This window comes from Staurois parvus, unplaced genomic scaffold, assembly GCF_062004578.1.
Source record: "Staurois parvus isolate SC_StPar_1 unplaced genomic scaffold, SC_StPar_1.0 ptg000350l, whole genome shotgun sequence".
In the NCBI taxonomy this organism is placed as follows: Eukaryota; Metazoa; Chordata; class Amphibia; order Anura; family Ranidae; genus Staurois; species Staurois parvus.
Window position 1 is genome coordinate 2,900,207 of NW_028318146.1, and position 16,546 is coordinate 2,916,752.

Here is a 16,546-nt window from a genome sequence, read left to right on the forward strand (position 1 = left end):
AATGTCTGGAACGACCCATTTTCCTCAGAATTTCAGAGAGAAATGCACTGTAACCAGCATGTACAACATTTCCTGCCTTCCTTCCTTAAATAAGGGCAATAATTGCCACCTGTTTTTCAAAGAATGAATGACCTCACTAATAGAACTCCACACTGCTATTATTTTGAACATGCCCCTTTCAATTAGTGATTCAATTACACAGAATCAGCAGCATGCATGTCATGACTGTTGGGTCTGTTGGATTTCTATTACTCTACTACACCTGCTAGTAAATTATTTGCCATGTAGAAATATCATTTCTACCAAAAACAGTGATTGATCAGGTTAGTGATGTCTGACTGCTATTATTTTGAATACAACTGTATATATATCTCTGAATCCGCAGCATTTCCCCTTTACATCTGAATACGCAGCGTTTTCCCTTTTACATTTGAGGCCCCTACACTGTAAGGGGCGACTCTGCAGACTCTGATGTATAGGAGGAACACTGAAGACTCTGGTGTAAGGGGGGTCTCTGGTAACCAGAGCCCCCGCTTGCATCAAAGTTCCCAGCGTTCCCCTTTAATCAATGTTCCTAAAGCCCCCCTTCTATCAGAGTCTGCAGAGCGCCCCCCCTTCCATCAGAGTCTGCAGAGCGCCCGCCCACAATCAGGGACTGTAAGGGAGTTCTCTGTAGACTCTGGAATGTAAAGGGAAACTCTGATGTAAGGTAGTCTCTGCTCACCAAAGCTCCCCTTACATCGGAGTCCACAGAGCACCCCTTACTGTACATTAGAGTCCCTTTTACATTATTGTACTGGCAGGCAAGAGAGAGGAGGGAAGGGGGAGACTTCACTCACAGGATGGATGGATTAGCTATCGGCACATGTACTCTTCCTGCTGTTGGGCTTCAAGCTTCTTTGGCTCTGCTGCTCCTCCTCCCACCCTCTCCTGTGTCTGCCCCCACCCACACATCTCCTCTGAGACACTGGCAGGGAGTGTGGGCGGGGAATTGGGCGGGGCAGACACAGGAGGAGAGGAGGAGGAGTAGAGACAACTCTGTGTGGGGGAAGGGAGGAGGGGGGAACGGTCAGGGCTGCTTGTGAGAGAAAGAGAAACTCTTATCTCACAGCCTTGCAGCTAGCAACACCATGGCACTGGGGAGACATAATCCGGGCTCTTGGACCCCCCCCTACAGTGGTAGAACTCCAGGGCCCTGTCACAGGTGTGCGTTCTGCCACTGCTTTAATATTAAAAAGTATATTTTAATAGTTTTGTACATTACATCTGAAAGAGTGGGAGCTGAGGACAAAAGAGGGACAGAGGAATTTTGTTCTGAAAAAGGGACTGTCCCCTCAAATGAAGGATAGTTGCATCTGTGGAGCTGTTTACGTTCCACTTTCCTTTTGCTTCCCTTTGTTTTTCCTTTGGTTGCGATCACTATAATACTTTTTGAAGATGCAATTGTTTTCAGGAAAACAAATTTGAGTCATGTGCAAAAGTGAACTTGTTTATGGTTGGAAATTATTCCTACTGGACCATGTGATGGTTCCTAAGTGCTGGGACCTCACCTGAACATCACCCTGTGCTCTCAAATCAGGGATAGGATCAGGCCTTTTAAGGCAATACCAAGTGTGGGGAATTATTATTAAATGCTGGTAACCACTGACAACTTCACCTACTGTATGTATTCACCGTGCTCAGCATAAATGAGTACACCACAATAGATTTGTCAGAAAACCTTTACTTTCCTTTCAGAATCAATATTTTCTATGGGACACTATACTACAAAATACTACCACAAATGCGGGCCACTGATTGCAAAAAAGATTTGTTAATTTGCACACACACAGTATTTTTCCTAACAAATTCAAGACCATGTTGCAAAAATGAATACACCCCAATGAAAGTCTTAGGAGCAAAGCTAATTTTAAGACAACAAAATCCTAATTAACATGAATTCAATTACAGGTAATTCTAATTATCCATTAAACAGGTGTTCAGCAGACAGTTGACTATAAAAGGGCGTTATTTAACACAAAAAACCCCTTCCATTTCATGCTGTCAGCAATGGCACCACATGGAAGAAATGTCACAAGGCCTGAGAAAGAAAATAATTTATTTACACAAGAAAGGTGAAGGCTACAAGAAGATCAGCAAAGTTTTACTTATGAGTCAGAATACTGTAGCAAAAGTAAAACAAAAATTGAACAAAGGTGGAACTGCAACCATCTCACAGATGTCCAGGCTGTCCATGAAAGAACACCTCGACAGAAGTGTTTCCTGATAAGAAGGGTTAAAGAAAATCACCATGCAAGTTCACTACAGTTAGCTAAAGAAGTTGAAAGCCAAACTGGAGTAATTTTTTGGAACTGATGGCTTCAAAACTGTACGGCATCACAAAGGTGAGGAGTACAAATAAAAATGCATGGTGCCTGCTGTGAAACATGGGGGTGGCAGTGTCCTTCTGTAGGGCAGCATGAGTGCTGTTGGTGTCGGAGAGCTGCATTTCATTGATGGTATCATGATTTCACAGATGTATTGCTCTATATTGAAAGAGAAGATGCTACCATCACTCCGTGTCCTTGGTCATCATGCACTTTTTATAACAGGACAGTGATCCAAAACGCACATCTTCTGAAGAAGATCAGGGTGAAAGTGATTCAGTGTCCACGTATGTCTCCTGATCTGAACCCAATCGAACACCTATGGAGAATTCTGAAGAGACACATTGAGCATCACTCTCCATCCAGCATCCAGGCTCTAAAAGAGATTGTTCTTGAAGAATGGAAAAAGATCGATGTTGCAATATGTCGCCAACTTGTTCATTCCATGCCTAGAAGTCTTGGTGCTGTCCTTACAAATCATGGTCATACAAAATACTAGATGTAGTAGTTTTTGTTGTGGGGTGTCTTCATTGTTTCATCAACGAATTTCAGTAAAACTGAAGATTTTGTAATCTAACTTACACTATTAACCTTACTTTCATGTAATGAGCTAAACAAATGTTCTATAAAATTAAGTTTTGTAAAAATGTTGGAAATTGTTCTTGCGTTCGAGATATTTATTAAAATCTTACTTTTCAAAAAGTGTGTGCTCACTTATGCTGATAACTGTATGTTTTAATGAATAGCCTTATAGCTAAGAACTGCAGAGAATGTATTTTTTTTTTTTTTTATTGGAGAGAGTGAGTTAGTGAGAGTCAGCAGCTAATGTATGGGTGGCTTTGTGCTGCCCCGGCAGTCCTGCTCCCCTAGGTGGTAGAAATCTGGCCCTGACTGGATAGAATTACCGGAGTCATTAGCGTTCTTGCTGATGGCTTGCTGACAGAATAACACTTTATGCCTTGCATGAAACTTCTACCCACAGAGACATGCATGCATTTATCATTTCTGGATTATATAATTCTGGGACAGGGCCATTTATTAAGTAATAAGCTGGAGAAAAAAAGGTTGTCTTCATCTGAGAAAACATCCCAGCTGCTCTATGACTTCCAATCAGTCTTTCTCATGTTCTGAAATCTCTATCTCTTTCCAGGACGCTGTCCAGGGAGTAATTCTACTGCACTCTCCACTTGTATTCTTCTGTCCCTCCAGGATTTTGTTTAGTATTCTTATTTTGTCTTTCATAGCTTTATTTATATATTTTTCTTTTAATATGCATGATGAGTATGAAAAGGGCACATCTGTTAGCGTTTAGTTCAGTGAACCTCCAGGGATCATGGCCTCCCTGTGGAATAACCTTTATAACAATTACAGTGTTTGCCATATGCTGAAGTGCTGTTCCCAGACAGACTTTTTTGCTGTACTTCCTCTGAGAATTTATAGTGCACGGTAATCCAAAATGGGGTTTGTATGCATGTATATATGTATGTCTGTAGATGTTGCTTTGCCTTAGGGTGGCTATCACGGTGCAGGGATTGGTGTTTTATTTGTAGATACAAGTAATGTACATTGACAAACTTTCTCAAGATTGATGATGATTTTTCATAGAAATCTATCGTACTGTATACATAGCATTTCTTTAGTTATAAAGCACGAGGCAGGATGTCAAAAGGGAAACTGGGCCACACTGATGTGGAGGTGCAGTAAAAAATGTCAGGGGGGGCAGAGGATGCAAGGTCAGTAGGGCAGTGTATTGGGGTCATCAGGGCAGAGAATAGGGTCAGCAGTTTGTAGGGCAGAGTACAGAGGCCATTAGTTTGTAGGGCAGTTATCAAGGCAGTGTACAGCAGATCAGTGTACAGGGGGTCAGCAGGGGAGTGTACAAGTCAGTATGTCAGTGTACAGGGGGGTCAGTAGGGTAGGGGCCAGAGGTTGGCAAGGCAGAGGATGGGAGGTCGACAGGGAAGTGTACAGTGGGTCAATAGGGTAGAGGATAGGGGTTAGCAGGATGAAGAACAAGGGTCAGCAGGGCAGAGGACAGGGGGTCAGCAGGAGAGAGGACAGGGGTCAGCAGAGGACAGGGTTACTGGTAACAGAGCACTCAGAGCCCCTTACCCCATCCTCACACTGCATACAGCCTGGGTACTCAGCCGATCCCTTCCTCCCCACACAGAACGTAGCTGAGATCAGATTCCCTTGCAGACACAGCCTCGATCTGTACAGTGTCTAGCTGGCTACTGCAGCTGCACTTCCATTGCCATCTGGGAATTTCACAGGGCTGAGCTGCAACATAGCAGCCAGCTATACACTGTGTAGATTGAGGCTCTGTCTGCAAGGTCATTCAATCTTAGCTATGTGCTGTGTGGGGAGGAGATCTGTTGACTGCCCTGTGTGTAGTGCAGGCAGTGGCGGGACCGGGTCATCTAGTGGCTAGGGCAAAGATTTCATAACTCCCCCCCCTTCCAAGTGTGAGTATCCTGTTTCAGCATACATTCCTTCCCATAAAAAAAAGAACATTAATCGGCACATGCATCCAAAAAATGCTCCCCAAACAGAAATTCAAAAATTCCCCCTACTCCCAGGTTCACATCCCCCCCTTCCAGAACAAATCTTTGTCCCCCAGTGCTGCCTTCCATCTTAAGTCCCACCCTAATTCCTCCTGCTAGCAAAAATCTCTGTTACCCAAAAATATCACACTTCCTAGCACACATCCTCTTTCTTCTCACATTTTCCATCTTAGCACACATCCTCTTCCCCCAAAAATCCCCCTCCCAGCACAAATCCCCCCAATCCCTCCTCCTAATATAAATCCCCCCTCATTAGCCCAAATTTCCTCACCCCTTCCTGGAACAAAATTCCCCCCATACCCCATCCCAGCACAAGTCCTCTCCCTACAATCCCCCCTCCTAGGAAAAATTACCCTAAATCCCTCCTCCTAGCACAACCCAATCCAAATTAACCTTCCCGACACTACATTGAACATTGCACCTCCGATGAGCAGATCGTGGGTGCAAACTCTGGCTCCTGCAGACTCTCAACATAGCTTTCTGGCTGTAGCTTGTTTGAGCAGGAAGAATCTATAAACTACCAGAACACTCACCAATGCCCTTGTAGTTCATTTAACAAGCCATCATCTGCAATGGCTGACTACTTGTAGGTATTCGTTCACAGGAAACTGAATGAATAATGTGGCCATGTGGGCAGAGCCCACGCATGGCTGCGATATTTTCAAATTGTGATATTGGGTGCATGGGGATGACCTCCCGCCCACTGTCACAGGTAGGGGGGATTGGGGGTTCAGGGTGCAGATGTGGAACATGTTCTGAAAGTGAAGTTATCCTTTAAAATACTGCAAAAAATCAGTTCCCCAGCGACAGAACATTAGATTTCTGAAATCGCTGCAACAGACATTTTCTGGAATACAATTTTGCTAGCAGCAAAAAAAACGAAAGGAGGTGAATTCTGTTGCTTTACAAACTGTTGCTACAGCATTACGTTTGTACCATTGGAAAAGGTTGTCTATATACAACCTACTGTGGCTTGAACAGTGCATGTTTCCCTGCTATATTTGGGAACTGTAGGGATCTGCTGTATATTGAATACAACACAGTGCACAGTGGAGCAGTCAGCAGTATGTAGTGTACATTCGAGCAGTCAGCAGTATGTTACATTCAGTACAGAGCACAGTAAATCTGTGAGCTCTAGGTAATGTACAGCACAGTGTACAGAGTGAAGCCATCAGCACTAGGCAATGTACAATACAGTGGTACAGTTAGGAGTCGTAATGTATAATACACAGTGGAGCAGTCAGGGGCAGGTAATGTACAATGTGAATCAGCAACAGGTAGCATACAGTACAAAATACAGAGCAAAGCGATCAGCATGCCCAGCGGATTTCTCAGTAGTATACAACATACAGTACAGGGTACAGAGTAAAATAGTAGTCAGCAGCAGGAAACCTACAGCCAGCAGTCAGGCATTTTTAACATGTAGTACTGCCAACAAAATATTATACACTGCTCAAAAAAAAATTAAAGGGACACTTTGAAAACACATCAGATCTCAATGAAGAAAAAAAATCTCATGCTGGATATCTATACTGATATGGACTGGGTAATGTGTTTAGGAATGTAAGGATGCCCCATCATTTGATGGAAAAGAAAATGATCGACCTACAGAGGACTGAATTCAAAGACACCCCAAATATCAAAGTGAAAAAATTATGCAGCAGGCTAGTCTATTTATTACAGCAACTCAAAATGGTACTCGGTAGTTTGTATGGCCCCCACATGCTTGTGTGCATGCCTGACATCGGGACATGCTACTAATGAGACAATGAATGGTGTCCTGGGGTATTTCCTCCCAGATCTGGACCAGGGCATCGCTGAGCTCCTGGACAGTCTGAGGTTCAACCTGGCAGCATCGGATGGACCAAAACATGATATCCCAGAAGTATTCTATTGGATTTAGGTCAAGCAAGTGTGAGGGCCATTCAATGGTATTAATTCCTTTATCCTCCAGGAACTGCCTGCAACTCGCTACATGAGACTTGGCATTGTCTTGCACCAGGAGGAACCCAGGAAGCACTGCACCAGCATAGGGTCTGACCATGGGTCCAAGGATTTCATTCCGATACCTAATGGCAGTCAGGGTGCCATTGTCTAGCCTCTAGAGGTTTGTGCGTCCCTCCATGGATATGCCTCCCCTAGACCATCATTGACCCACCACCAAAACGGTGATGTTGAACGATGTTACAGGCAGCATAACGTTCTCCACTGCTTCTCCAGACCCTTTCGCTCTGTCACATGTGCTCAGGGTAAACCTGCTCTCATCTATGATAAGCACAGGGCGCCAGTGGTGGACCTGCCAATTCTGGTGTTCAATGGCAAATGCCCATCGAGCTCTGTGGTGCCGGGAAGTAAGCACAGGGCCCACTAGAGGACGTTGGGCCCTCAGGCTACCCTCATGAAGTCTGTTTCTGATTGTTTGGTCAGAGACATTCACACCAGCGGCCTGCTGGAGGTAATTTTGTAGGGCTCTGGCAGTGCTCATCCTGTTCCTCCTTCCACAAAGCAGCAGATACCGGTCCTGCTGATGGGTTAAGGACCTTCTCTAGCCCTGTCTAGATCTCCTAGAGTAACTGCCTGTCTCCTGGAATCTCCTCTATGCTCTTGAGACTGCGCTGGGAGACACAGCAAACTTTCTGGCAATGGCATGTATTGATGTACCATTCTGGAGGAGTTTGACTGCCTGTGCAACCTCTGTAGGGTCCACGTATCGCCTCATGCTACCAGTAGTGACACTGACCCTAGCCAAATGCAAAACTAGTGAAAAACAGTCAGAAAAGATGAGTAGGTAAAAAAATGTCAGTGGCCTCCACCTGTAAAACTGTTCCTGTTTTGGGGGTCATCTCATTGTTGCCAATCTAGTGCACCTCCTGTTAATTTCATTAACGCCAAAGCAACTGAAACTGATTAACAACCTCCTCTGCTACTTAGCAGACCAGATCAATATCCCAGGAGTTTGATTGACTTGATGCTATATTTTGATTAAAAAGCGTTCCTTTAATTTTTTTGAGTGGTGTATTATTATTATACAGGATTTATATAGCACCAACAGTTTGCACAGCGCTGTACAATATACAGGCAGACAGCACAGTTATAATACAATAAAATACAAGAGGTTTAAGAAGGCCCTGCTCATAAGAGCATACAATCTAATCGTGATGGGTAATAGGTACAAAAGCAAATGTGTGAGGGATGAGCTGATGGAAGAATTAAAAGTTCAGCTGTTAGGTGGAGGCAGGATAGGCTTCCCAGGAGAGAGGAATTTTCAGGCATTGCATAAAAGGTGGACAGAGTAGGACATAGAAAGATAGACTGAGGTAGAGAGTTCCAGAGGATGAGAGAGGCTTTGGAGAGGTCCTGGAGATGAGCATGGGAGGAGGAGATGAGATCTAGAGAGCAGGAGGTCTTGAAAGGAGTGGAGAGGACAGTTTGGGTGACATTTTGAGACAAGATTGGTAATGTAGCTTAAGAAGTCAGCAGGTAGCATACAGTATCCTGGAGCAATTAGGCATAAACATATAATTACTGTATATGTATAATGTACGTTGCAACACAGTGTAGTAGTCAGGTGTATGTAAAAGCTGTGCTGTATGTACATTGCCTATTCAGCATCACCAGATTATGTAGGCTGGGCTGTATATTTTGTGTTTCACACAGCCCCATACTGAATACTGGACTATAAATTCCAGCTTCTGCTCCATCTCGCTTCTTGTTATACATATCCTATTGCACACTATCTCATTCTGTACATACCATATTCAACACTACCAGATGTGTAGGCTGGACTGTACAATACCTTTTCCACCCCATTCTGTATACTCTTCTGTATATTCCCTATCCCACATAACCATGTTCTGTACCTGTTTCTTACCATGATGTCCTATTCTGTACAGTGCTTGTTGTGTCTGCATAGGCCTGTGTGTAGCCTGGGCTTTCTGTGAAAGGATGAGTTAGTATTTTCTCACAGGCTATAGGTTCCCAGTCATCTCATGGTCTTTGGTTAGTCCAGCAAATATGTCCACTCCAGGCAGGCTTCTCTCCCATGGCTAAATGTGGGAGATCTCCTGCCTTATGCAAATACTAGGGCTAAACTAAAGCTGGCTATGCTCTCGTAGAGTTATAAAGGAACTTTCATAAAAACAATTGTACCAAAATTCTCATCAGGACATTTAATGACTCAACGAACGTTGTCTTTTAGTCCTCCAAAATTTTGGCTTGCTTTTAATATTCGATTTTGAAATGAATGTAATATCCCAAATGAATGCCACTTCTACTCTTAGAGATTTGTTTGGAAAAAAAAATTCTATCCTGTTCCTTTAAATTTTCTCATCACTGTGGTTAAAAATGAACATTGATTTGACACCTCTAACCATTTGAAAGTCAAATGAATATTCTTGAAACAAACGTTTTCCAACTAAGTTTTTCCGGTATATGACCAGCTATAGATAAAGGATGGCGGTTAATTCGAAGGTAAATTTTGACATTAACATGCACAGTCATTGCACTCAGTTGAATGTGCATTGAGGAGACACCATGCCGGTACAACTGAGACAGATCCATGCTGATCAATTCTTCAGTCAGCCTGGAGATGTCTGCTGAGGTCACAGATTGTCCATAGAAATATGATTACCTTTAAGTCTGACCATAATGGGCAGGATCAATGACTGTCTCGTCTGCTGCTACTCAAATTTGATGATGATGACGTAAAGACCAATGTAAAATATAGAGGTTCTTGGAAACTGCAAAACATAATGAGTAGACTGGTTGGAAATCCGGTCCTGTGGACTTGATTATACACAAAATCTCCATAGCCAACTATTCGTAAAACTTGGATGTGTGTAGTAGAAGAGGGAAGATTAATGAGTGCCAAATTTAAAAAGATAAAACTGAACCATAGGAAAAGAGCACAGAGTAGTATGTATAAATATAGGCCGGGAAAAAAGTAAATGACAATGTCCCTTTTAAAGTTCTGATTGTTCCGTCAGACTTATCGTGCACAGAGAATGAAGTCTCCACATTCAAGGAAACAGAGACACTTTAACAAAACATTAATTATGTGTGGATTAGTTACATTTAGAACTTGTCCAGCATCTTGAAGGGTGCCACAAAGTTAAATAAATCCAGCTATGTTTAAAGACAGACGTGTCACCAGTTTGAAGGATGGAGCTGGAAGTTGTACATTTCCTGAACTAATTTAGCCTCTTATGTACTTATGAGCCATTGCACTCCAGCGCCTGGGTTCTGCTGGTGACAACTGAATTTGTACTTCCAGAGCACAGATATCAGCCTGTACCTGCCAAGTACAAACATAACCGTGCTCATTTCCAGAGTCTTACATAACCTTGTATATAGTTATTATGGGAGTTCGGCTGTTTGCCTCTGCCTTCTACACTGTGTGGTCGGAAAGGACTTGAAGCTAAATCTAGAGGTAGCAAACACCCTCTAAACTAGACAGAAAACTACACAGTGTGTATAACGAAACTAAAGTAAGAATAATTTTTCAGGCTGTGAGCTGCCCGTCATGATATCATGAAGTAGTTTGTGTCTCTGAAATGTTTAATAAAGACTGTTTGACAAGGGTGTGTAGCAGAATCCTAACACTATGCGTGTGACAGAGAAATCTCTAGTGTATTAGTAAGATGTTCCAGTGTCATCTCAGGGTGCTTCCAAATAACATGACATGTTCCCAGAGGCAATATTCTGATGTAATATCGTCAGTAAGATGAGATGGTGTTTTTGTACATATTCATTATGTGTCATACAGTATATGTTAAAGCTTGCTATATATGCCACAGGTTTGTTAGATCAACCAGTGGGCTGAATGAAAGAAAACAGAACAGATTCCCTTATTCACACAAGCAAGGTGGATGGAGGAATCCTCCCCACTGTGTTACTGTATTCTGACTGCGAGCAATCCTCCACTGCAGTGCTGAACACACACACAAGAACAGCCATAGATGGATCAAAATGTGTCCTGTCCCTGCTGAAACAGCTGAAATGAGACCCATCAATGGCCAGATTAAGCGTGCTACCTGTTGACAAAGCTCAGACATGAAAGAAACCAGGATGAAGACTACTGTGAGGTTTATTCTATCAGGCAGTGAACTATAGCTTGTCTCTGTATACTAGTAGCTAAACCCACAGTGTTTACAGCAATTAATTCTGTGTAAGCAAACCTTCCTTTTATACTACTGGAATTTTCAGAGAGAATGGAAAAGGATCCACCTTTTCCATTCCGGCATCAAAGTGTATGTCACCCTAAATATTTTTTTTTCTGTGTTTTAACAAATGTGTATCTTATAAATCATTTTCATGTAATTCTTTATACTTCTTCCATCTGAAGTATCTGGTTGACCATGCCAGTCATCTTTCGTTTTCTTTCTAAACTGACCACACAAAACACAGAAGCAGATATGTATTGGTGTGGTCAGTTTGCATCCATTGGCTGGTTATTCAGAACTACAGGACACTGTGCAGACACACAGCATGCTTGTGTTTGGGTAGTTTGTACAGCCACCATGCCCGCCGACCAATCACAGCCTGTCTCTGACACACACCCTCTCCCAATCACAGCCTGCCTTTTGAACAGACCCCCTGCTCAAGTGCTGCCTGCAGCTTGCCTCAGGGTAAACAAACTATGTAATACAAGCACACTGTGTCTGCAGTGTCCTGTTACCTCCAACCCCATGGATACATGACAAAGTTTTTAACCTTGTAAAATGGGTGAGAGATCATTGCTGAAACTGAGCAAAAGCAGGTTTGGTGCCTGTCTATAGCATTGTATGTTCCCCACTTATTCAACATTTAAATCAGTGTTTCTGCTTTTCGACATTTTCTAAATATAAGGATGAAGGCAGACAGTCTTTCTTTCACAAGGATATGTGGAAAAATTAGATATTCATTTAAACTGTTAGGCCTCGTTCGTATTGGTGTGCAGACACATGAGATATTCTGCATGTGTTCTGCAAGAGCACAAAGAAAACAACTGTTTTCTATGTGCCCTGTTCACACCACAACATTGGCATCGATTGCAGATTTTTTTTCTGCTCAGGAATCTGCAGTGCGTATAAAACTCACTGAAACACGCATGGAAACCGATGCAAACTCATGTCTCTGCAAGTGAACAAGGCCTAAGAGTCCTGTTGAAAGTAGATCTCATGCAGGATGACTGATTACATAGCTATGAGAAAATTGTGTGCAAGAATACTCCCCATAATCTATAAGTCACTGAATGGCTTGATGCTTACCCAGTATGGCAAAGGGCAGCAACTGATATAAAACCTTTCATTCATCTTCAGTAAGCAGGAATCTCATTGTTTACTGTATGTTCTACGCTTTGTAAAAACTGCATGTGATCATTGAACAATCAAGCTTGCCTTAGAGACAGATATACATGATTAACATGACGGGTGTTTGTCTGGTTTCAGCTGCAACATTCATGGAACATTGGAAGAGGAGACAAATGCGACTGAACTATCGATGGGATCTGACAAGTTTTGAAGAAGAACAAGTGAGTGAGCGGGAAAGAAACCGTTTGTATTTAAAGGGTGTGAGCAGTTAGCTGTTTTCAGTGTTTTTAACCACCTGCCGACCGCTCACAGTACTGCAAGAGGGTGGCAAGTGCAGGCACAATCACGTATATGTATGTGATCGGCCGCCTTCTGGGTATGTGTGTAACCCCTGCTGCCCTGTGCGGTGATTGGACACCGCACGAGTTTGGCAGCTGATTTTAACCAATGATTGGGCTGAAGTCAGCTGATTGGCTGTGTCCAATCACACACACAGTTTTATGTTTTACAAAACAACAAAGCAGGGAGAAAAAACAGCCATAAAGTAAAAGCAGCACATGTTACACACATTAAACATTTTTAGACAAACAACCCCTTGATTGCCTCTAAATGCTAATCCCTTTCCATCCAGTGCCATTAGTACAGTGACAGTGTACAGTATTAGCACTAACCATTGTATTAGTGTCACTATTGATGTCAGTTAGTGTACCTCCCAACCAGCATCAGCTAGTGCCAGATCGCCTTCCACACTATCACAATCCCACTCTAAGTCACTGATCACCACCAGTACCAGTATAGCGTCATAGCTGCGTAAATTCCACTATATATACCATAGTTTTGTAGACGCTATAAATTTTGCACCAACCAATTAATATACACTTATTTGGATTTTCTTTACCAAGGACATTTAGTAAAATACATTTTGGCATAAATTTATGAAGATTTGATTTTTTTTTTTTCTTCCTAAAACCCGGTGATGATCAAATACCACCAAAATAAAGTTCTGTTTGTGTGAAAAAAATATATAAATTTCATTCGAGTACAGTGTTGCATGACCGTGCAATTGCCAGTTAACGTAGCACAGAACTGAATAGCAATAAATGCTCTGGTCATGAAGGGGGTAAGACCTTTCGGAGATCAAGTGGTTAAAGCATCTATGAGGAGTTGTAAATTACTCTTTATTTGATGCAGTCAAGCGCATCACTAGGATGTTGAAAGACCTGGGGCACCTGTGGGCGCCTAGAGAAGTGGGAAAAGGTGGTCCGCTATGCGCGCCATACAGAATTGAGGGTGTGGCCTAATTGCACGAATTATACTAGCGGCTTAAAGGAGCATTGTTTAATAAAACCTGGTTTTAGTCGCAGTATACACAGAACACACATGCCACAGTCCTCATATCCTAAATCATGTTACACCTATATTTTTTTCAAAGGGTGGACTTATGTTTTGTTTGAGATGGATCAAAATTTGGCTGGTGCAGCAGGAAGCAGCAGAATTTCAATCCATTTATGGGCAGGCTGGTTGTTCCGAAGGTGATCTATCGATCTCCTTTGGTACAACTAGCCTGTCAGATTTTTTTGTATGATCATTGCTGCTGGGTGTAGCTAGCAGCAGGGATCTTTGTATTCTGACATTGGGGAAACCTCCCACTGTCAGAATACAATAGCGCAGTGGAAGGGATTCCCCCATCTTTCATAGGAAAGAAAAATGCATAATCCCCAAAAATTTGGGATCGTCTTATACACGGGGTATACAGTGTGAACCTTTAGTTCGTTTGGGCCAAGCTGGCTCAAAAACGAATGTCCCTAATCTGTCAGCCCGCTGGATGTGCGGTAGTACTGTATGTACAGTAGCTTCGGCTACATACAGTATACCGTGCTGATCCAACCACGGCGAGCAAAGTATTCTGTTAATGAATACAAAGCCTGCTCGGATTGGCAAAGTTTGTGACATCAGCCCGCTTCTCCGACTCTTCGAGCAGGCTTTGTATTCATTAACAGAATACATTGCTTGCCATGGTTGGCTCAGCGCGGTATACTGTATGTAGCCGAAGCTTACCGTACATACAGTATTACTGCACATCCAGCGGGCTGACAGATTACCGTAGGGCTGTTAGTTTTGAGCCAGCTTGGCTCAGCGTGGTATACTGTATGTAGCCGAAGCTTTCGTACAAACAGTATTACCGCACATCCAGCGGTCTGACAGATTAGTGGGTGTATATTTAATCAAATCTGATGTTTATTCAAATTTGATGTTTTTAAATGGTGTTGCCTCGGAAGGGGGAGTAGTCTTATACGGTGAGTATAGCCCAAAACCTATGTCAACTGGAAAATTAGGGGGCCGTCTTATACACCCAGTCACCTTATACGCCGGCAAATATGGTGTAAGGTCTGCATATAATTCTTTCTTTTTCTCTTCCTCACCAGCGGGTCTCCTTGCTTGGTAGTCAGGTTATACAAACACTAAATTATGTGTAAATAAGAATTCATACTTCTATCCCTCAAGCATGTAGATGCAATGAAAAGACACCCAAGCACCAGCATAATCTATGGGAAACAATCGCAATTAACCATGAAAATCCAGCACAACTGACAGGTTTTGTCGTCCTCCTCCAAGTCCAATTTGCTTGTGATGGTCTTCTCATGTCTGTGTAATATCCATAGGCATTACAGTCACCAGTCATCTGATGTCTATGGGTCCACCTAGTAGAACTTGTCTTAAAAACAGTTTTATGGATCTTTTGTGCCTCTAGAGTTCCCTTCACCAGATCAACAATGCACCTTGGTGCCAACCCTTACATAACTAAATTTGTGTCTTAATGTTTAATATCTTCTTCATGTTTACTAGCTTCTTGTCATCTGAGTTAAGGTGGTGGTGTAATTTTTTTAAATGTTCTATGTAACACTGATGGTGTACATCAAAGGGTTTGTGTGACAGCAGTGCCCTGATGGATGTCAGTTGTGTTTCATTGTGGTGTTATATAACATGCTGGGTCTTCATCCTGTCACTGTTCTTGTCAACTAACTATGGAGCTTCTCTGAACAAGAGCACAGGTAGTTTAAGGTGCAACCAGACATGAAATGGGTTTCTGTACTTGGGGTGCAGTGGGGAAGGGTTCCTATACCAGTCAGATTGCTGCTGTTGTCCTGGCCCTTGGCCCTTCTATTATGACTGTACAAGATGAGCGTGGCATTTCAGCTGAGCTACCCTTCTCAGCTGTGCGTTTTCCATACTAATGGAAATGCCACAGAAGACACAGATGGTGTATCATTTGAACTGACCTGTGCTCCTCTGAGAACATCCACAATGCTTTTATTGCAGTCTGGTTTGAAACCTGCTGTGATAATGTATAGTAAATAGGTATTCTATAAAAGTGAAGGTTTTGCCCATACTACCTTATCAGATTCAATCTAGGCATAATTAAAACTTGCTCATTTCCCCCGTCTTGTCTCTTTAATCACTGCAAGTACAGACAAGTACCCACTGACCTCAGTGTGCTGTTAAAGTGCATCTACAGCCAAAACCTTTTACAATTTTGGATAGGGTGGAAAAGAGTTAGAACCCATCAGGTTTTACAGCTAACTGGGGTACCAGTAGAGAGATTTTCATCACTTTCTGTTTTGGGGAGTGTTGGACAGTTTCCTTCACTTTCTGTCTGGAGAAAAAGTTGTTCCTGAGACAGGAAGTGAGGAGAAGCTTATCTAATGAAGTTCCAGACAGCAGTGAAACCTGACAGAAGTTCTCATCCCTTCCCACTCATGAACAAGCACTCGACTTCATTTCCCATCCACAAATACCCAGTCTGCTCTCTTTCACTCCGTCAGAACGCTGAGCTTTGATAGAGACTGCACATGCAATTGTAAGGAACAAAGCTAAGGGCTACATATAAAATAGGTAGTGAGCGCTCTAATAGATGTCAGCAGCTAGAACACAATAGGCAACCACAATGCCTTAAATATAAACAGTCAAACTAAAATAATGAAGTGCAGCGCTAAGAAGAAAAAAGTCAATAGAGTGATAATCTGGTATCACAATGGTGTACTGTAGAGGTACGGAATCCCACGGCTTCCACTTTATCAGAATGACAGAAATGCGCACTCACCGGAAACGCATGGGTTATGCGCATGTGTGATTATGCATCACGGGCAATGGGAACATCAGAATCCAGGCAGCCAGGCGTCTCCCTCACGGTGGGTCATCACAGACTCCTGTAACAGGTCCGGGGGATCCCCTTAAGGTAAGCCAGTTGTTCCCTTCTCCAGGAAAAAACCTCCTCTCAGGATGGCAAAAGTGCTTTCTCCAAAGGAACTCATGAGATTCCAGGTTT

At 42.8% G+C, this 16,546-nt stretch overlaps 1 protein-coding gene across 4 annotated transcripts in view; it reads left to right on the plus strand.

Annotated features, from left to right (window-relative positions):
- Positions 1–16,546, plus strand: part of ANO1 (anoctamin 1) — a 249,785-nt gene that overhangs the window by 195,890 nt on the left and 37,349 nt on the right. For all 4 annotated transcript variants that reach the window (XM_089684580.1, XM_089684578.1, XM_089684579.1 and 1 more), the window contains one exon: positions 12,358–12,440. In XM_089684580.1, coding sequence (XP_089540706.1) covers positions 12,358–12,440 — 83 coding nt within the window. The remainder of the gene's footprint in view (positions 1–12,357; positions 12,441–16,546) is intronic.